Source organism: Erigeron canadensis, chromosome 2 (assembly GCF_010389155.1).
Source record: "Erigeron canadensis isolate Cc75 chromosome 2, C_canadensis_v1, whole genome shotgun sequence".
Lineage (NCBI taxonomy): Eukaryota > Viridiplantae > Streptophyta > Magnoliopsida > Asterales > Asteraceae > Erigeron > Erigeron canadensis.
The window spans coordinates 12,018,696-12,040,905 of record NC_057762.1 but is presented as its reverse complement, the minus strand read 5'-3'; the positions used below and the strand labels follow the sequence as shown (position 1 = coordinate 12,040,905).

The 22,210-nt window shown below is 32.7% G+C and overlaps 3 protein-coding genes across 3 annotated transcripts; 2 read left to right on the top strand and 1 right to left on the bottom strand.

Annotated features, from left to right (window-relative positions):
• Positions 1-911: 911 nt before the first annotated feature.
• On the top strand, positions 912-4,030 carry LOC122588581 (pentatricopeptide repeat-containing protein At3g62890-like). Its single transcript, XM_043760720.1, has one exon. The coding sequence runs from the start codon at positions 984-986 to the stop codon at positions 2,958-2,960; it is 1,977 nt and encodes a 658-aa protein (XP_043616655.1). The 5' UTR covers positions 912-983; the 3' UTR covers positions 2,961-4,030.
• A 1,996-nt stretch (positions 4,031-6,026) lies between these two features.
• LOC122587718 lies at positions 6,027-6,377 on the top strand. Its single transcript, XM_043759882.1, has one exon. The coding sequence runs from the start codon at positions 6,027-6,029 to the stop codon at positions 6,375-6,377; it is 351 nt and encodes a 116-aa protein (XP_043615817.1).
• Positions 6,378-16,917: 10,540 nt separating this feature from the next.
• Positions 16,918-21,801, bottom strand: LOC122587717. The gene is given in 4 exon segments (XM_043759881.1): positions 16,918-17,106; positions 17,186-17,214; positions 17,217-17,536; positions 21,695-21,801. Coding segments are annotated over 4 exon segments (645 nt in total).
• Positions 21,802-22,210: the final 409 nt, after the last annotated feature.

The following is a 22,210-nucleotide window of genomic DNA, read 5'->3' as shown; positions in this document are numbered from 1 at the left end:
GAGATTAGATTATTGGATTAGATTAGATGCATTTTCAACCCCCAATCTATTTACATGTCACCAACACAACACCACAGCCCTTTCGTAGTTATCATTTTCGTCAATATTTTCATTATTAGTCGTATTAGTATCATATTATGTAACTAGATTAAATCCATGTGTTAGCATGGTATAACAATTAGTATAATAAAATTTTATAAATAAATGCCTATTATATTATCATACAAAAGTCTCAATGTATCCAAAACACATCCAATAATATTCTAAAATATCATATATGAACAATAAATATCATATAAATGTTAAATTATACCAAACATTAGTTAAAAAGCTACATAAATTAATTAGAAAAAACAAAGAAACAATGTGTTTAAAACAGATCACAAGGTCATCAACCTATCATAAGGTATTAATGAAAAAAATATTATAAATTGGAGTACAAGAGTTTTGTAATGTTCATATTAATTTTGAATTATGATATATCTATATCTTTAAAATATTCTAGAAAGAATTTGAAAAAAAAAAAAAATCATGTAAATGCTAGATAATAGCATTTGTTACAAAATCTACGTACATTATTAAAAAGAAATATTATTATAATATCTACATCTTTATATAATCATATATTATTATTATTATAATTATACTTATATTATGTTATATTTACATAATGAAATAATACCAAAAATTTTAAAATATTACAACTAATCAAAAATCCTAGTTGTCATATAAATAAAAACATCACGTAGGATTTTTTATATTCTTTTCTTAGTTATATAGAGAGTTACTCGTACTTCATAACAAGAAAAAAAAAAAAAAATGAAAAAAGACGGTATCTACTCTTGAGTCATAAACAAAATAAGAACAGGGTGCCATGTAGACAGCAAAAGCCCTTCTCATCTTATCTACGTAAATCGGTATATGAACCAAAATACAGCACACAGAGAAATGGTAAACATAAAGACCAGCTTGTCTCCAATATCATGACCACCATCACCGAGCCACCATTTCATTATCATCATCATATCCAAACCATTTCACAAAAAACACTTTTAAATCTATTAACCACAAAATGCACCACATCTCTTCAACTTCTCAAACAAACCCACGCTCTTATCCTCAAAACGGGCCACTTTCAAGACCACTACATTTCTGGTACTTTAATTAAGTCTTACTCTAATCCTTATTTCAACACTTTTCATTCATCTATACAAGTCTTTAGTGAAGTCCCTAATCCGAATGTTTTCGTTTGGAACTCGGTTATGAAAGCGTGTTTCGACAATGACAGACATTGCTTGGGCCTCTTGTTTTATTTAGAAATGGTTATTAATGGTTCGGACACGAATAAGTTTACGTATCCAATGTTGTTTAAAGCTTGTATGGTTGTGAATTGTGCTAAAATAGGTTTTGAAATTCATGGTCATGTGGTGAAAAATGGACATATGAATGATGAGTATGTGAAAAGTGCTGGGATTCACATGTATTCGTCGTTTGGAAGGTTAAATGAAGCTAGAATGATTTTTGATTATGGCGAATCATCGGATGTTGTATGTTTTAATGCTTTGATTGATGGGTATTTGAAATGTGGAGATATTGAGTCTGCTAATTTTTTGTTTGGATCATCAAGGATCGAAAAGAATGTTGGTTCTTGGAATACAATGGTTGCCGGGTTGGCTAAATGTGGGATGGTGGACGATGCTCGAGAAGTCTTTGATGAAATGGATTCAAGAGACGAGATTTCGTGGAGTTCTATGATTGATGGGTATAATAAAAATGGGCGTTTTGAAGAAGCAATGGAAATCTTTAGAGCAATGCTAAGGGAGAAAGTTAAGCCAAAGAAATTTATTCTTTCTAGTGTGGCATTAGCTTGTGCAAATGTAGGGTCTCTTGATCAAGGAAAATGGTTACATGGTTACGCTAGGCGGAATTCTATAGAACTAGATGGGGTTTTGGGGACTAGTTTGTTAGATATGTATGCAAAACTTGGACGGCTTGATTTGGCGTGGGATGTTTTTGAGACAATGAAAACGAAACAAATTTCTTCATGGAACGCGATGATTGGGGCTCTTGGAATGCATGGTAGAGCAAAGGATGCAATCCAGCTTTTCACTGAAATGGAAAAACATAATGTTAAGCCTGATGAAATCACATTTGTTGGAATACTAAATGCTTGCGCTCATGGAGGCTTACTTGATGTGGGCTTTGAGTATTTTAACAAAATGCAAGAAGTTCATGAGATTGAGCCAACGGTCCACCATTACGCATGTATCGTTGACCTATTAGGCCGAGTAGGGAGGTTAGCTGAAGCCGAGATGCTAATAACTAAAATGCCAATGACACCAACTCCCGCGGTCTGGGGTGCACTTTTAGGTGCTTGTAAAATTCATGGAAACGTTGATATGGGTGAAAGAATTGGTAAAATGCTAATCAATTTAGAGCCTAAAAACGGGGGTCGATATGCATTACTATCAAACATATACGCAAAGGCTGGTAGATGGGAAGATGTTGAGCAGTTAAGAGCGTTAATGAAAGAAAAAGGGGTAAAGACTACAACTGGGAGAAGTACAATTGATTTAGATGGCGTTTTACACGAGTTTAAAATTGGGCAATCTGATCACCCAAGAATAAGAGAGATTTACGCAATGGTAGACGAGATGATTGGTAAACTAGAGCTAGAAGGTTATGTGCCTAGAACATCTGAGGTGTTGTTTGATATTGATGAGGATGAAATGGAAACGACACTATGGCGACACAGTGAAAAGCTTGCAATAGCATTTGGGTTGATTAGTACATCACCTGGAACACCTATTAGGGTCACGAAAAATCTCAGGATGTGTGAAGATTGTCATTCCGCGATTAAGCTAGTTTCATCTGTTTATGAGAGGAATATAATCGTGAGAGATCGTTCAAGATTTCATCATTTCAGAAACGGGAAGTGTTCTTGCAAGGATTTTTGGTGAGGAGTACTTAACCAAGGTCTAAATTGAAACTCATGATTACTTAAGTATGGGATTTTGTTTGGATTCGTTGCCTATTGATAATGGGAAATGATAAATGTACCACAAAAAATGATAAACATATCACACTGTACAATCTTCATAACATATTGTACAAGTATGTGTTGCACAGTTGTGGTAGATTCATTGGATGTTGTGGTACAAATATCAGCTCTTATTGATAATATGTATCATTACTCGTAAGGGAAACGATAAAATGTACTTATCTAATTTACTAGACCTATAAATTTGCCTAAAAATTTAATGCTTAAACATAACAAAATCGGTGGTTAAGTTTCCAAAAGAGAAAAATAACACCTTTTTAGAGTTTTATTTACTTAATATGTCATGTCTTTCTTGTAGTCAACACCAATTTATCGCTTTCGTCCCTAAGTTTAATAAATTACAATTTTAATTCAAAAAGCTTTACCCCATCAACACTTTTGGTCCTAGTCCGTTTAAAAACCCATCACGTGCCAAACACATGATGAGTATTTTCATTAGATTTTGACTTTTTTTTTCCATTGATACCCTAACCACGAAGTTATACCCCCATTTTCACTCTCTTTCTACGTTAGTTCTCTCTTTCTCTACTTAATCACCTCCTCCCTCTATCTTTCTCTCTTATCTCTTCAAAAAAAAAACCCAAATCTATCTTCAAGTTATGGCTTTATTATAAAATGGTTAACTGTAGTTGTGGATCATTTGTTGTGGTTCGCACTTTTTGGACACCTCGAAACCCAAAAAGGAGCCCTAAAAGGGGATCGCAATGCACCAGATTTATTGAATGGTATGATCAAGTTACGTGTGAATGTTCAATGGAGTATGAAGAATCAAGAAAACAAAAAGTTAAAAGGAACTCTGTTTTTGTCATGTATTGTTGTTTTTATTATATTGTATTTACTTATTAGTGGTTAAACAAGCTTGGTTTTTAGGTTGAAACTTATTTAAAATGTCAAATGTGTCATGTATTGGTTGTTATTAGTGAAAGTTTGAATTTTGCTTGTAGTTATGTTAATGAAATTTATGAAAAATGTGCCGGGTATTGAAATTTATGGAAAATGTGGTTGTTTATGTGTTTTGGTTATATATATAAACATGACTATAAATTGGTAAAATGACAATGCCTTTATTTAAATCAAAATTCACATGAGATTGGTATATTGATTGTGAAAAGTCAAAATCACCATAAAATAGGTATATTAACCCTGAAAAGTTAAATTGACATCAAACATAATAAATTACTAGCTAATCATCCCAGATCCAACCCAGAGATTTCTATATAAGTTTAGTTAATAACATGTGCTGAAATAATAATTACATGATATATATTGGATATATACACTACCAAAAAAGGTTTAGTGGGTGCATCCTACTTGCAAATAACAACACATTATGTCTCAAATTCAAATTGAAAGCCTATAGTCCAGACAGTTAATAAATACAAAGCATTACATGAGGTCTTATTTTGTCAATCTTAAAATACATAAGACAGGAACACCAAAACTATCAAGATAATAACCACTCGAAGTAATGCACAATGTTGTTCAGGCCATCAATAATACAACAATGACATCTTTAAATGAAAAGGATGACCATGATCATAGTCCAACCAATTTCTCAAGACTACATGCTAAAGAAAAGAAGACCAGTACTAACCAGTCGATCACCATCAATAACCATGGGTACAATATCCAAATACAGTAGCAGTATTGATAAAGTAGCGAACCCTTGCAGCAACCAACTTGAAATATATTTGTAGCACAACTTTCTAAAGCTAAAAAACAACGGCTTGACCCAATATCTAAGAAGTCACCCTAACCACAACTAGAACCTCAAAATGATATACTTTTTTATTCCACAAAAATGGGTCTAATAGTTAACGTCAAATTTTTGCAGCACCTTCACAAGTACTATAGCTTGCAGATGGTAAAGGTTGGAACTTACCACATTTAAACTTCTTCTTGACAAGGCTCCCCCTATAAAAATTAAACATTACAAAGTCAACTATAAACCTAAAAATCAAACATAAAGATCATCAATTTCACACTCCACAAGTCCAAACTAAATTTCTCTTTCATAGAATAGAGGTTACTCACCCCTCCCTCGTGAATTTTGCACCTTGACAAATAATAGAGGCACAAGTCATTGAGAACATTACTTGTTACTATAACAACAAAGTAGAGAACTTTTGTGATCATACCATAGTAATGTTTAATCAAAATGTTAAAGTAACTTCTTGAAAAGGAACAAAGTTGCAACAATTTTAAAGAGGCAACCAACACTAATTTTAACTTTATAAGATGAAGTTACTTATCTAGCTTGTACCTACGAGTATTCCAGCTCCCAACAAACATATGTTTTAGAAGGGTTTTAGTCATCACTGTGAAATCTAGTTAAAATATGTAGCAATCGATCGACTTGTGAAAGCAAAAAATAGATAGAATAGTAAAAGCATAACTTAAATTAGACAACTCCATCACTGCATGACCACCACTTAAAGAAGAAAAAAACAACAAAACTATACTCGACCTTGAACTTTTTTCATTTGCCATAGATGTATCATTCCAGCATCCATGAAGCTTTAACTTATATCAGGCCCCTTTTTGCTAAAGTTCTCGCAAAATAAACATTATAAGAGTTTTATTCAAATCCAATGATACGATAGATCAAATTTTGTAAGCAAATTTACCAAAAAATTGCATAAAACAGCATGACCAAATGTAATGTAGCGAATCACTTTTTAAAAGAAAGACTTTGAAGAACAATCCTTATAGAGTTAAAAGGATCATACAAAACAATTTCTTTAACATATAAAGATGAAGTTTTTAATCCATACTACACCGCAAGAAATATTTTATAAAGAGTTATAAAGCATGTGAAAACAACATTACTTCGTAAGACGACATATCATAGATACATATTCGAACACCAGATTAATTTAGCTGATACTACATCATTAGTGGCAATTAGGAGTTAACATGTACCTTCCAAGCTGGATGGATGAGGTGGAGACCAGCTACCAGAGTCATGTGCGACAAGTGGATCCCGCTAAAACGGAAAGGAAAGTTCTACATAGTGGCTATTAGACCGACTATGTTATACGGGTCAGAATGTTGGCCGATGACGAAAGTCCAAGCTTCTCGAGTAGAGGTAGCTGAGATGAGGATGCTAAGGTGGTCTTGTGGGAAGACCCTACCAGACAGGATCCCCACGGGAGTTTTTAGAGCCGAACTTGAAGTGGGGACCATCATTAACAAGCTAAGGGAAAGGTGTTTGAGATGGTTTGGCAATGTTAGGAGAAGGGATCGAACAACACCACTAAGGAGAGCGGAGTCTATCATGTCGAAGGCATACGAAGAAGGGGAAGGCCTAAGATGAGGGGGAGGACCGATTAGCGAAGGACCTAATAGAGCTTAGCTTTTCGGAGGACATGACGTCGGATAGGACAGCCTAAAAAACTAGGATTAGAGTAGAGGATTAGGTTAGGGTATGACTTTTGTGAGACTTTGATCGATAGCCTTTTCCCATATTGCCTTGCCTAAGGATGTTAGTGTTGGTTTAACCAGGAGGAGTAAGCCCAATAGAGGTGAGTCGATGCCACATAAGGCTTTGACCTGACACGAGAAGTGATAGGTCAACGGACGTGGAAGGACAGAATACAGAAGGCTACGATGGAGTTTCCTGGTGAAGGAGGTTGACCGGGAGTGTAAGGCATATGGGAATAGGTTTTGTAGACTTATTTTGTTCTTAGACTTTGGTTCTTTATAACCTCCGTAGTGGTTTTGGCCTCAGTAGAGGGAGGCCAAAATCGAGGGGGGAGGTTACTCTTGGCTGCCCCAAAATGCTTTGCCTGTTGGAAAATGTAACACCCCAACTAAGGCGGAACAATGAGATGTACAGAAAGTCGAGTATTCAAAACAAAAGGATTATAAATCACATTCACCATAGCTTTATTTGATAAAAGAATTTTACAAATGTACAAGCATGTGAACTAATCCCCAAGTACAATACGTCTACCGCAATTGGATATTAAGTCCACGAAACAAATAACAAGCATATGAAGTAGTGTACTACAATGATCAAGGCGGATTCCATTGCTCATCACAAGGTTTAATCTTTGACTCCAAAGTGCAATGCAAATAATCATGAAGCATATAAATCCTCAAGGCTTATGCTTATTCCTGAAAAGCATGAAGAAAAAGTGTCAACTACGAAAACGTAGTTGGTGAGTGCATAGGTTTTTATGTAAATCTTGGCACATATCCATTTTAACACTTAGAAAACATATTATTGTTACATTTCGAATTACCCAAACCATATAATCGACAAATATTCTCATGTCATATTATCAAGTTTTCTAAATACCACAATGTTATTTAAAACTTTAAAAATCCATGGTAATTATAAAGTTCTCATTTATCAAATCTTCTTGAGAGAAAAATATCAAACGATTAATCATATATCACTTCAAAACCATTCGGTCATCAAGATTTCAATATCGCTAATTTCAACAACTTTCAAGATTCCATATAAGGTCCAATACCCAAACCGTATGTTCAACTCATAATATCCAAACATAATAATATCACTTACATTTAGCCAAAGGAATAATTTGATGAGTAAATGCTTGAGCCACTACTAAGACCATTTCATGTCCCAATCAACATAATATTTCATTTCATAGCACAAGCTGTCAATCAAGTGCTTTAACCATAATTGGGGTCGTGCCATGGAGACGACCATTAATATTTAAAGTAGATTAGAGGATCGCTCGGGTCGGACTGGAAGTGAAGGTCATCACGAAGACAACCGACATTCCACCGTTACCTATTTTAGTGGGTGAGTGGACGACTCCTAGTTGCGCAACCCTCTAACTACAGGCCTCCCCTTTCGGAGTTAATAGTAGTGTACCGAAATGAAACAGTTTGACAGTACTCAAGCTCATTATATAATATATATCACATTGAACATACAATACATATATCCCATATCATAAACATTCTTTCAAAGGATCATTTCATATATAGAAAGCAATTTTATTTATAATGCTTTTCACCCCGAAAGTAAAACACATAAAAGAGTTTGAAAAGGGACTATGACTCACCTTGATATCACACGTATTATATTCATATATCCAAAATGGGTACTTCCCTTCTATAGCTTCCTTGATCACATATTCCTTATGCTCCTCATTCGTATATCAAAGCTAAGCCTATCCCTACGAGAGGACTAATATACATAAGTTCCTATCTTAAGCCATTACTTAGAAATGCCATTTTCATTTTGTTGTTATCGATTATGGGATCCAAGTGTATTGCTAATAGTCGCATCATTTTGGTTGTAAAGATTGATGGCGTAATAGGTTACTTTCATTATACACGTAGTTATAAGTTGTTAGAATTTTGGTAACTTGGCTTCATTTGTAGTTTCGTTTGGCATCTTAGGTTATCATATGCTAATGCCATATCAAGTTATATTATCCTTATTCATCATTTGATGTGTAACCGATTTTAGCTCGAATTAGCACTTGTGATATCAATTTTTAGTTTGGTTAACGTAATTACTTATGTCTATATTACTTATTTATCTTTGTTTTATTTTGATTACACTTATCTTTAACTCGCATATTTTGTCGATTTGTCTTATGATTACTTGGTTTATGAAATTCGTTTAAGTGTTATGGGCCATTATCAATTGGGCCTAAATGTTATGGGTTTTTAAGTGACTTGGGCTCAATTTAGTTATTGGGCTTAACTTTATTTATGTTATGTGCTTAATGGCTCATATGGGTTATTGGGACATATGGGCCTACTGATTTGTGTTCCTTATGGGTTCACTAGTTGGGCAGGGCTAGCCCATTAACTCCTTAGTGCATCTTTTAACCCATTACATAAATGATTAGTTTTCTTTCAAATTTTCTGTATTTATCCACCAGATTTATGAAATGTTGGCCACAAATTTGGGGTTAAGGCAAATTATTTGGACCCTCCTGATTTTTATAAAACATTCTATATGTGTCCACTTATTTTTTAACTTTTGGCTTAATTTATAAAGAATGTTTACTACCCCTAAATATTTTTATAAGTGAAAGTGGTCAAAACAGTCACTGTTTTGCATACCCGAATGTGTTATAAAAGTTCTTTGGGTAATGCTCTTAATAAAAATTCCATGATTTTATTTTAAGTTCACGACACATTGTACTTGCTTTCCACCAAGTATGACCTCCTGGAATCTTATGGGTTAGGAGAAAAAATTGTTAAAGTTGATAAATTATTCAGACAAATGTGCAGTTTTGACCAGTTTCAGTAGAAAAATCATATCTTTAGTTTGGTTCAGTATTTTTGAGTAATTCCAGTTGGAGGTTAAACTTAGCTCGTTTATCTACAACTTTTATTTTGAAAGTTTTTCTTAAATCTGCCCTCACATGTTCAGTTCACCTGATTTAAGATAGAAAATTATTTCTGTCATAATGTTCTTGATTATATCAACTCACCAATGGTGTTGGTTGCTTCTTTTAGCCTCTAAATTACCACTAACAATATTATCACTTTATTTTGTATCTCTTAACATCAATTATTCAGCTTTAAAACAAATTTCAAGATCATTCATCATCATTTTGAACTGAAATTATACAAAACATAATTGATTAACATGATTCTAGCCAAAACATCTCTTGATCATCCTAAAAACAACATGCATGTAAAGATCTTGTATTTTCTCAACATAAAATGCATTATTTACTTGTAAAACACATATTTACTGATAATTAAACTCAAAAGCACAAAATGGATCATTGAAAAATTTATAGATAAAGATGTATTGAAATCGGTTTTGAGAGAACAACCTTAGATGGATCGAATATGGTGGTGATGAGGTTGATTTTTGAGACTTGTGACCACCAAATCGGCTTCATGCATGATTCTCAATGATAAATCAACAAGAAGGGTTATTATTACAATAGTTTAGATTAAATTTGAGTTCCATTTTGGCTTGCATGTGGCTCGAAATCAAGAAGGAAGAGGGCTGTTCAGACAGCCTCCTGGTCATGAGTTTTTGAGGCTATTGGGGGCTCATTTTGCATCATCATCCATGCCCCAACCCTTCATGGCTTTGCTCTTTACATTATAGAAATGATCACTTGTTTGTTTGATGATTTATTGTTAAGTTTTAGGGGTTTTTTTGCCTCATTTTTCTGCAGGAAACCCAAAAGAGAAAGAGAAAGAGAGAGAGTTGAGAGCATCTTCAGGAGTGTGTGTGAGTTGTTTGAGTGTAAAATGAGAGAGTGATGGTTCTCCCAAGCCTTCATCATGTGAAGGAGGGCAGGGAAATGGTTTGGGAGAGTGTTTATTGGTCGAGTGAAGTGGCATGATGATCCTCATTGGCTAGCTTAAGTGGTGGAGTTGTGGTGTAGGTGTATTTGGTCCAAAATGGTGTCTAAGTTCAAAATGTGGGTGTGTTTTGGATTAGTTGATACATTGTTGGTTAATTCATGTAAAATATGAGAGTTTAAGAATAAATGAATTAGTTGTAAGAGTTTTATTAATGTAAGCTAGCTAGTTATAAATTATGGTTACACTTTTATTAGTTGTATGTCTTATACATGCATATATATGTATGTCGTGTATATATAATCTTTATAAAATTTTCTTGATGTACCTTATATATTTGAGTTGTTGATTATATTTTGGATGCATAGAGACTTGTTTGTTGGATTAAATACTTATAAACTCGTTGTTATTTTATATATTCTTGAAGTTGATTTGATTGATTATGGTTATATTCTTATAGGATTGTCATTATTTTTTTACTTTGAGATTGTCTCATGTTTTGGCATTTCTAAGATAACTAGCTATTTTTGGGTATTCCATTCAACTAGAGAGAAAGTATCACTATGTCTTAATGTCTAGAAGGCAAATCCTCTCAATAATCCTCTAGAATTATATGTCTAGATAAGTCCAAGTAAATTGTCCTGGTTGGGAAATGAGGGTTGTTACATCAGACATGACCGATGAGAGTTATTAGAGGACCAGGTCTAGTTCAGTGGTTTGGGAGCTTGGGAGAGGACTAGGACTAGTCTAGCTAGGCGGCTAAGTTAGTTTGTTTCATAGGTTGCGTACCACCCATTTTTATTTTTATTCCTTGGACCCATCGGGTACTAGGATTCCTTAGTTAATTCCTTATATGTAGGTAGGCATAGTCTTTATGCTGAAACACTTTTAAATATGACTACGTTCAATATGGGTGCTATTATATGTGTTTTGTTGAACCTGTGCTTTTAGTTATCTAAGTCGCTTGGTGCTACTTTTCCTTTTTCTTATTGTTGTCGGGTGTACTCGGTAGACAGTTTTCTAGAGAACTAGGTGTATAGGTTACCTTTGTGGTTTTGTGAGTAGACTAGGATTAGTTTAGCTAGTCGGCCTAAGGTACTTTTCTCCGTAGGTTGTTTAGAAATAGTTAAACCCCATAGTTTTTAGTCAATGCCTATGTGCCCTGGCAGTTTACGTTCCTCCTGTTTGAGCTCCTTGCAGAAGACTCTGTTTATTATGTTCCTACATTTTATGCTGCTATATTCGTTCAATAGTTGCTAGAGTTTATGTACTGTGCTAAAGTATTGTTAGGTCATACATTTGCTACTCTTCCCTACTCTCAAGGTAGCCGTACCCAGCAGATCCAGCGGACATGTATATCGTCTTATCATATTCGCGACAGACAGATATAAACACTTTACCCTTTGACGACTTTTACTTCATGGTAGGAACACTCTCTTTAATTTTGGGTAGAAGTAAGACTGTCTACAGCTCAGCTCACCCCCTCCATATCCTACTTAGGAATTTGGTACAGTTGTTGTTGTTGTAGATTATAATAAGGATTAGTTTGCAAAAATATAAATAATAGTTAAAAAAAAAAAAGAGTTAATTGGTCAAAAACCTGAGTTCATCAACACCAAAATGTAATGGGTTTGCAAGTTAATAAGTAATAACTATGGAGTTAAAGAACATACACAAGTCAACATTTTTGGTTTAATCGTATATTAAACAATAAGCTCTTCAAATATACTTACAATTTTGGGCAAGAAACCATTATATATTAATGATAATATCAAATGTTTCAAACAACCTTTGCACCCATGTTGTCTTCAAAATAAAAAAAAATAATAAAACCCTAAAATTGGTACCTTAAAGGGTTTAGTAGTCTTGGCAGGTGGATCATAATTTCCCCATAGTTTCGATGAAGGTTATGGATCGGTTGCTGGATATAGGGAATATAGACCGATCAACTTGTTTTCAAAGTTTTAGCAGCCTTTTTTTTTCCTGATTGGAATAAAAGTAATACAATAGGGGATTATCGATCAAGCATAAAGCTGAATGGAAAAGAAATTTTGTATACATGTCTGAAATAGATTAGAAGTATTTTAATTTCAATATTGATTTTAGGCATGTAATATTGGATTTCATGGATTTAGGTATAAGGGTGGAAGAAGATTAAAAGAATCATTTTGATGGAAGATGAAAAAAGAAAAAGGGACATGCTGCAATGTGTAAAATTTTTAAAGAAATTTTAGTTTGGGATTCTCTTTTATTAGGAAGAAAGATTCAGAGTACATAAAGTACGAAACATCATTCAGATTACATAACATACATGAAGCATGAGTCATTACATAATTATAAGTCATTTCTACAATACTAGAGTAGAAGGTCACTATGCCTTGCATCAGATTCGTATCATTACTTCTATTTTCTTCTTGAATATGTGTGGCTGAATATGGAGTAAATATTAAAATACACTGTATGTAGAATTGAGAGAAGTTTGTAGACCCCATCTCATTTAAATAACATATATTTTTTCTTCCATTTGAACTTATTAATTTCAATAATTCTTTTAATTGCGTTAACCGGCACCACAAAACACATAATCTTCTAAATTTTCCACTATCACAATTACATCAACTTACACAACTTGACACTGCCACAACCACCAATAGTACCATCACCGACACCACTAGACCGCATTCCCAACTACCGCCGCCGTATTGTGAGGGTACCATGCTCGTACACTCTGAGCATTTTGATTATCAATCTATACATCGCATGTTGTGTTAATCTAACTTAAAATTATACATAATATCAATGCAATTTTCATATAGTTATTTTTAATTGTGATAGCTTACTATAAACCCCGTATCCGGTCCAGTTTTCAAAACATTGATTTAATGAAAACCTTATATGATAAAAATCTTATTCAAAAATCCTTATTGTAAAAGTATTTTATTCATTATAGCCAAAAATATTTTATGAATAATGTATTACATTAATAAAGAAAACTTTATTGTAAAAAATTTAAAAAGCAATTTTAAAAATAAAAATGATGTAAAATATAAAAATATTAGTTTCCATAATTATATCATTAAAAAAATTAATTATTAATGTCAACAAAATTAAATAAGGAAATAATAATAATTTAAATATGTGAAAGTAAAGTTAAATCTTAAAATGTTAAATAAGCTATATAACATCATCATTTAATATAATTGTTTTAAACTTCATATAAGGGTCTACACTTCTTCAATTGTGAATTAAGGGAACTCTTTCATATATATATATATATATAGAGGTCACTTAAGAAAATTGTATTTTTGATATATATAAGTAAAAATATATTTACCCGCGTATTACGCGGGACAATAATCTAGTTAATATTAATAATTAAACTAACTAAAATCCAAAAAAAAGGACTACAATCCAAAAAAGGGCTTTGTCAGATCAAAAGAAGACTTTGCAAGCAAACCGTGGGGGTTGCTACAATTGTGAGTTGCTACCCCGGGATGGTGTAGCCGGCGACCCGGTAGCAACAACCGGTAGATTGCTACCCCTTATTGCTCCATTCCGTTTAGCCTTAGTAAGCGGATAAAACGATACTTGTATCATTTTTGCAAATTGCCTTTTATTTCCAAAAGAAGTGAACTCTAACTCTTGAGTGGAAAATGGACATTTGTCTATTTTTCACTCAACAAAGAATGTCATTAATGTCTTACATGCTACTCTCGTATAAGTGCATATATATACAACCCAATACGTACTTTCAATTCATCACTTAATCTCCCAATGCATATGTTATATCAATTTCATCATGATTCACCTAACTTAATGAAGAATTCTACCAAGAATTGTAGTCCAAGTTAATTGTGATATGGATGGAAACATGTGCTGTAACTCCTTCACTTATTTGTCAATAATAAAACAACTGAGACCTCTTATATTTTGGCCATAATTGTGAGGTCAAGATGCAAAGACAACCCATTTAAGTTGCAAATCTTTTTTAATCTTCACGTGGCCAACTTATTCGTCAAAAACAGATATCGAATGAAGAAGTTATGAGCAAAACAATGCAACAACATAAATTTGTCACTTTTCACGCATATTCACACTGAAATCCATTGCAACCTACAAAAATACTTTGTGCAAATAATAAGTAACTAAAATAAATTAATTTACATTCAAATAGGTCATGTTTGTACATTAAATGACACAAAAACGTTGAATTAAATATGTATAATTTGAGCGTTATCAATGGTCCACCTCAATACATCGCGTGCTAATTCACACCTTATTATTAATTTTCATATAATTTAAAGAGAACTGAACTTAAGCGTTATATCATAGTGATGCAGCTTAGGTTATACTATGATGCAACTAAAGTTTGTTGTGTGCCGATTAAATGACCAAACTATATCATAGTACAACTTGAGCAACATCAAAATGAAACAAATTAAGCTACACTACATTATAATTTGGATTCGTATTGTGATGCATAAAATTGTATTGTGATCTAGCTTAAGTTGTACTATGATAGAACTTAAAAAACTTCCTATTTTCTCACAGAGAACTTTTCAAGAATATATATATACTATATATAAAGGAGCTTTAAGTTGACTCGATAAATATTTTGGCTTTGATTTTATGATCTGAGTTGGAGTTTGAGTGGAATGAAATCGAATAAACAAAGCTCAAAATTGAGATGGGATGAATTGACAAAAGCTCGACTTTTTTGAGATCATGTAAGAATTAAGTGTGGGTTAGGCCCGTTGGTGCCTACGTCTCACCATTAGAGCGCCGCATATCAAGTACTCGACGTCTATTAAGGACACCTTTGGTAGAGAAAAATGAAATCCATGGCTAGAATTAATGTATAAATCCATGGCTAGAATTAATGTATAAATCCATGGCTAGAATTAATCTTGACCATCAAATGTATAAATCCATGGCTAGAATTAATTTTGACATTTAATTAATTAAAAGTATTTAATATACCATTTTATAATAGAAAGAGGGTACTTTAGGTATGTGGTTAAATATATTAACGTTTGCAAATTTTTAGGGATTGACCTACGTTTTCATCGGATATTTTTAAGCCAACCACCAACTACTTTGCAAACTCTATTCAAAGAGAGAAAAAGAAAGGCGCAATAATAACAAAACAGAAAAACAACACCTGCTTCTCCATTCATTTGTTGAGTTAGCATAAATTTATGGATCTAGTGCTTTTGGCAAGCTAGTATTTTTTTTTACGTTTCATGATTCGAAAGAACATATATATGCTTTTAATGATTATTCTCTTCAAACATCCTAATGAATTACACGAATATTATTTATTTTTTAAAAATATATATTAAAGATATTCTACTGAAAAACAATTTGTTTACATATGCAAATTACATGTACACTCATGTACACCTCATAAATACAATAAAATTGTCACATGTGATCATGATATATGCACCTATGCACACCTCAAAGATATAGTACATGCAGGTGTTAATTGATCATGTTCACATTTGACGACTTTGCTATATTTTTGAGGTGTGTAGAGATGCACATCTAATTTGGTATATAAAGTTTTCACATGTGAATTATTAAGATTTTATAATGTAGTTTTTTTATGTAATTCTAAATGTGTAATTACCATTTGTGTACACGTGTGATTTTATCACGTTCACATGTGACAATTTTGTCATATTTTTGAGGTACATATATGCGCATATCTAATGTACACATGTAAACATAACACTTTTTTTAAGACAAAAACTAAAAATATAACATGTGAACATGATGAAATCACACCTCTGTACAATCGAATGTGCATACATGTACACTTCAAAGCCGAAGTCACATGTGCACATAATCACAAATGTTCTTGATTAAATATGTAAACCTTTTTGTAAATAAATCATCCATGATAAAATATTTAATTTTAAAATATATAGTTAATGAACCTTCTAGACTTAAAGATTAAAAATATTCAAACGTTATTGATAAATGGCTATAACGCGTCATAGTTTTGAACGGTTACAAGAGACATTTATGGGATTTTATTAATTTATTATGATTAATATAAATTTTATATCAAAAACACAAAACTACCCTTATGTGTAAATCGTTCTCACAGTTCTCGACAATTTTTTAGTTCTCGCAATAACCTAACTCTATGATGCCGAATAAGATTGCAACATAGTGCATAGTTGTATACCATCAAAAGCCATCCAACATCTAACATTCGTACAATTCGAAAGATTATAGTTTGGCATGATCACTTTACAAGTCTAGCTTATGGATTTCCTCGTAATCTTTCGTACCATCCAAACTTTCTCTTCTTAATCATACCCAAAGAACATTTGAGCATCTAAGGGACACTTTCCAATAATCTGTGTTGCTTCAAAAGCTTCATCAAACGTGATTCCGGGTAAATTATCGGTTTCATTTTGAACCCTTGTCATTAGATCAACATCTGGCCTTCTATCAGCAACCAGTTTACTTAAGATGTTATTCAAGTCATTTCCAATAGCAGTCATAGTATTGCTTGTACCTATCAGTTCATTGGTGCTACCGTCTCTTTTATGTTTCTTACTTGAATGACCCTTGCCTCATCCTACAGAATCCACGCCTATGTCATCTACGTCTTCAATTTCTATCGGCATAGTTTCTTGTGTTTCAACTATAATCTCTTCGTCACTAAGATCAGTAGCCCGCAAACATGTAGGTCTGTCTCTACCAAAGATGGTGCAACGTTTAGGATAATAAGGAAATCTAAAGAGCGACGCACCTTTATGACTCTACAATTTTTTTAACAAGAATAAGTTTTTTCATATAATATAATTGTATACAAGCAAAAAGATACAAACAAGAAAATACCTTTTCATACTCATCCTAGACGTCATCGGGGCAATAACAACACATTTTTCGAAATCCCAGCCTAATCCACTTGTGCTTGGACCAATTATCATGTCATGCATAATGCTAAAGTGAGTCTTCAATGTCTTTATTCTAGACTTTATGTGAGATTCAACCTTCAACCCAGAATCCGGAAGACTTTTATCTAGCAAATTTTGAACCGCTTGAAAGTATCCGGGTTTGAATCCATTGTCAGCAGCATACTTACCAGTTGCATGCAACTCCATCAATGCATTAGTTAACTTTTCATCTTCATTTGGCGTCCACGTTCTTTTGTTTCTTACTGGACCCTTGATAGTAGTAGTGTCATGCCTACATAAAATGACATCTATGTTTAATCCTTGTAATTAAAGCGCCAACAATAAAGCAAGTATGCACAAATCATGAGTGTCTTGCTGTTACATGAGGCTTTGTCCATTTTAACTAATAAAACACTTATTAGTTCAATAATAAATCTAAATCCTTTTGTTGTTACATGTGGTACAAATCAAGAAGAACCACAAATTCTAACTTACGATCAGTTGTGTACAAATATTATGTAATACTAAAATCATCAATGGTTTATATAAATAGTGGTAGATCAAGATTTTGCCACCAATTAATCTGAGTTATCAACCACCAACACTTTTATAAAATATAATGGCTGGCTCCACTAGTTTTAATATAGATAAGTTAGCTACTAATAAATATGTAAGAAAGTCTCAAACAAAGTAAAAAGCTTAATAATAAAGGAACTTCTTTATGGTATTCTTTATGGTATCTCAAATATCATACATAATTAATGTGTGATAAAACAAATAATCTAAAAATAAATACAAGTGTAATACTAATTTTAATCCAAGTAAAACGCATATAAGCCTTGTATTCGTTTTCCCCGTTTTCAAATTGAAATCCATGGAACCCACAGTAGATCAAAATCAACACGAGAAAGAAAACGATGAGGAGAAGGAATCCAGTAGTGGGTCAAATTTAAGTGTAACAGCTAGAGGGCAAGAAGAAGATGGATCGCCAGAGAAGATAGGGTTTCAATTTTGTGTTAGATATGTGATATGCACATGTATTTTTTATTAGAGTTAATTACAGAAATCGTCCCTGTCGTGGTACCCAACTTGCAGGTTTCATCCCTAACTTTCAAAAATTACAGTTTTAGTCCAAAAAACTTTGCTCTGTCAACAGTTTTAGTCCTGGCCATAAACGTCCGTTTAAAACCAAGTCATGTGATTCACACGTGATGGGTAATCTCGTAAATTGGCTTAATAATACCCAGAGTTAATTACATAAATCGTCCCTGTTGTGGGCGGTCACTTGCAACTTTCATCCCTAACTTTCAAAAAATTACAGTTTTGGTCCAAAATCCAAAATAAAATTAAACACAAAATCATTTGGATTTCTAATGCATAACATATATCACAGATACAATCCCAGATCCAAAATCAAACACAAATTTAATCCAAAATTTAATGAAACTCCAAATCTCATTACTTTCATATCAATACATGATCTGTATATAAACATAATATATAAATATATATATTAGATCTATTCATTATATACAATTAACTCATAAACAAAAAAATCTTATAAAAATCTCACCATCTTTATTATTCTTAGCTCTTCTTCTGTTTTTATAAGTTCTCAAAACAAAAATAAAACTAAGTAAAAAAAAATCAATTACTTAAAACCCATAAACACTTAAATCCAAGAGAGTCTGAATCTCTAGTTTTCAAAAAGAGAGTAGGGTGTGAGTTAAGATTGTTTGTGAATTTATATCTGATAGAAATAGAAGAAGTTGGTTAATTAGGATTTTATTTTTTTTGTGTGTAAATGTTTCTTTTCATATAGATTGAGAAAAAAATTTTGGACCAAAACTGTAATTTTTTAAAAGTTAGGGATGAAAGTTGCAAGTGACTGTCTACAACAGGGACGATTTCTGTAATTAACTCTGGTATTATTAAGCCAATTTACGAGATTACCCATCACGTGTGAATCACGTGACTTGGTTTTAAACGGACGTTTATGGTCAGGACTAAAACTGTTGACGGAGCAAAGTTTTTTGGATTAAAACTGTAATTTTTGAAAGTTAGGGATGAAACCTGCAAGCTGGGTACCACGACAGGGACGATTTCTGTAATTAACTCTTTTTATTAATACCGTTTTTCTAATAGCTTATCCTATATCTCTGAATAAAACACGGAGAAATTTTTTTATAAGGAAACCAATTTCCACCCAAAAATATGAAAGAGATAAAAATACAAGAGAAAATGTCACAAATGGTCCCTGTGGTTTGTCACTTTAGCGTTTTACCCCCTGTGCTTTTTTTTCGTTGCTATTGGTCCCTAACTATTTCGTTTTCGTTGCCAGAAGCCCTTGGCACTAACTTCCGTCCAAAATGGCCGTTAAATCCCTCACGTGCATATCACGTGAGGGCATTTTGGTCCTTTTATCTCCAAAACACCCATCCTCTCTTTACCCTATCCTTTTTAAGATCTAAACTCGACTTCTTTACCATCATCTCTAACAAGCTTAAATATCTAGTTCCAGATCTTCATATCCATATCTAATATACAAAAATCCATATCTAATATACAAAAATTCAATAACTTCATCTTCTTTATTTCTTAAAATCTAATATAACACACACTATTTTATTTAAGGGTTACAGTATTCCATATAAATAAATTTACTCACATCTATATATCTATCTATCTATATATATTATATGAATGAAACCTACTCCAATCAGAACATTAATTTTGTAAAAACCCATTAATCAAAACCTCATTTTTGATATCCATGGGAACTGTGTAGAAGAACAAATTTATATAGAGATTTAAAAAAAGAAAGTGTCTATTGGAAACTATTTTTCATAATTTTGTTTGCAGCCGAACTCATCGTATTCATCAGCCTATCAACCTTTGAAGGTCTCATCTGATCAATAGTGAAGGTAACTCCGACCACCAGTCACGGGATCTATATAAATACATATATATAATCTATATAGGCATACATATATGTAAAATATATTTCAGATCTAATGAAAAGTCTCTACTGGGTTTTTGATTGCTATATAAGAAAAGGGGTATGGGGGATTTTCACAAAGAAAACAAATGGGATTTTGATTAATGGGTTTTGACACCTTGTGCATGGATTGCAGTTGGCTCGTTCATATACATAAACATATAAAGATGAACAATAGTAAAATAAAATTGAGTGATAAGATGCTTATGAAATATATGAATTTGATAACTATTATATTAAATAGGGTATGTTATATTAGATTTTGAGAAGAAAAAGAAGATGAATACATTCGAATTATGTATATCAGATTTGAGATTTTATATATGATATTTGAGTTTTAAGAAATTAGTTTTCATAATTATTATTATTATTATTATTATTATTATTATTATTATTATTATTAGTTGATATGATTTAAAAATCTGGAGATGAGGAGGAGGAGGATTAGATCTAAAAAAAAAAGAAGCATTATGATAATGTTTGGCCGGATTTTGGTGGTGGTGGGGGTGGTAGCTAGAAAAAAGAAGAGGAGGAAGAGAAAGGAGAAGGGCGTTTTTTTTTATCACAAATAGTCCCTAGAATTACAAAATGGACCAAAATGCCCTCATATGATATGCACGTGAGGGATTTAACGACCATTTTGGACGGAAGTTAGTGCCACGGGCTTCTAGCAACGAAAACAAAATAGACAGGGACCAGTAACAATGAAAAAAAAGTAAAGGGGGTAAAACGCTATAATGACAAACCACAGGGACCATTTGTTACATTTTCTCAAAATACAAAGATTCCATTTCTCTAAAAATGCATTTCTCCGCCTTCTAATTTCTCCAAGCTACCAAACAAGTGAAATTGAAATAATTTCAATCCTTTCTCCCAGTCCCCCTTACCAAAGATACCCTAAGGGCACGCTTGGTAGAAAAATAAAATGAAGCAGAGAAATGAAATAGAAAGAAATGAAATTGATCGAGAAATTATGTAATTTCCTTCGTTTGGTAAGAATAGAGAAATTGACATAAAGAATCAATATAAATCATTTATTGTATTTGGTAAGACAATGAGAGAAATCAAAATAAAATATTATCACAATAATTCAATTTTGTATAATCAAAAAAGAAAATTTTCTAATTATTAAACGATTTAACTAAAATGTGTATGGTAACAAATTTGTTATCTAAATAAACATAAATAATAAATCTAACAAAAAGTTTTTCCACTGTAGTATCCCAATAAATGAAACTAGTATTCACGAGACACAGATTTGAGAATTCTTCCATCTCGTTACTCTCCTTTACATAAAACCCCTCGTCAGCTTCCGACAATCTCCCTATTTTTTGAGTGAGTTATTTTTCTTTCTTTTTAATTCATCTACGATGATGGTGTATCAATCACAATCCATTAGAACCATCGTCGGCGCCGTCACCGAGATCTTGAAGCTAATGACGATTCCAAAACCATCTTTCTGGCGAAGAAGATGAAAACGGCGAAGAAGACGTTGACGACAATGATTCCATTAGACCACCACCTCCGGTGACGGCGCTGCTGTCATTATTGCAGTCCATGACACCACCAGAAAGAAATGGAGTTAGGTCCAAATGGTTGTTCGAGTTTTTCTTTTTGATTTGGAAGATCTATATGTTTTCATTATATCCCTGCTCAAAATAGAAGAAAGAAACTGAGATTACATTTCTTCGTATTTTAATTTTTATAACTAAAGAGGTGGAGAAATTGATTTCTTCACAAAAAGAAAGAAATCAAGGTAGTGTAATTTAACTTCCCCAAAAAATCGAATTCTCTTTGTTGTAATTTCTCCTCCATTTCTTTATGGTACCAAACAATGGAAATTATATCATTTCCATTTCTCTTAGTTCAGTTTTTTTCACCGAACATGCCCTTAAGGACTAGTTGTGCCATATTGCAAATAATCGATCATGAATTTCAAATTATGATAAAATTTTTTTAAACCATAAA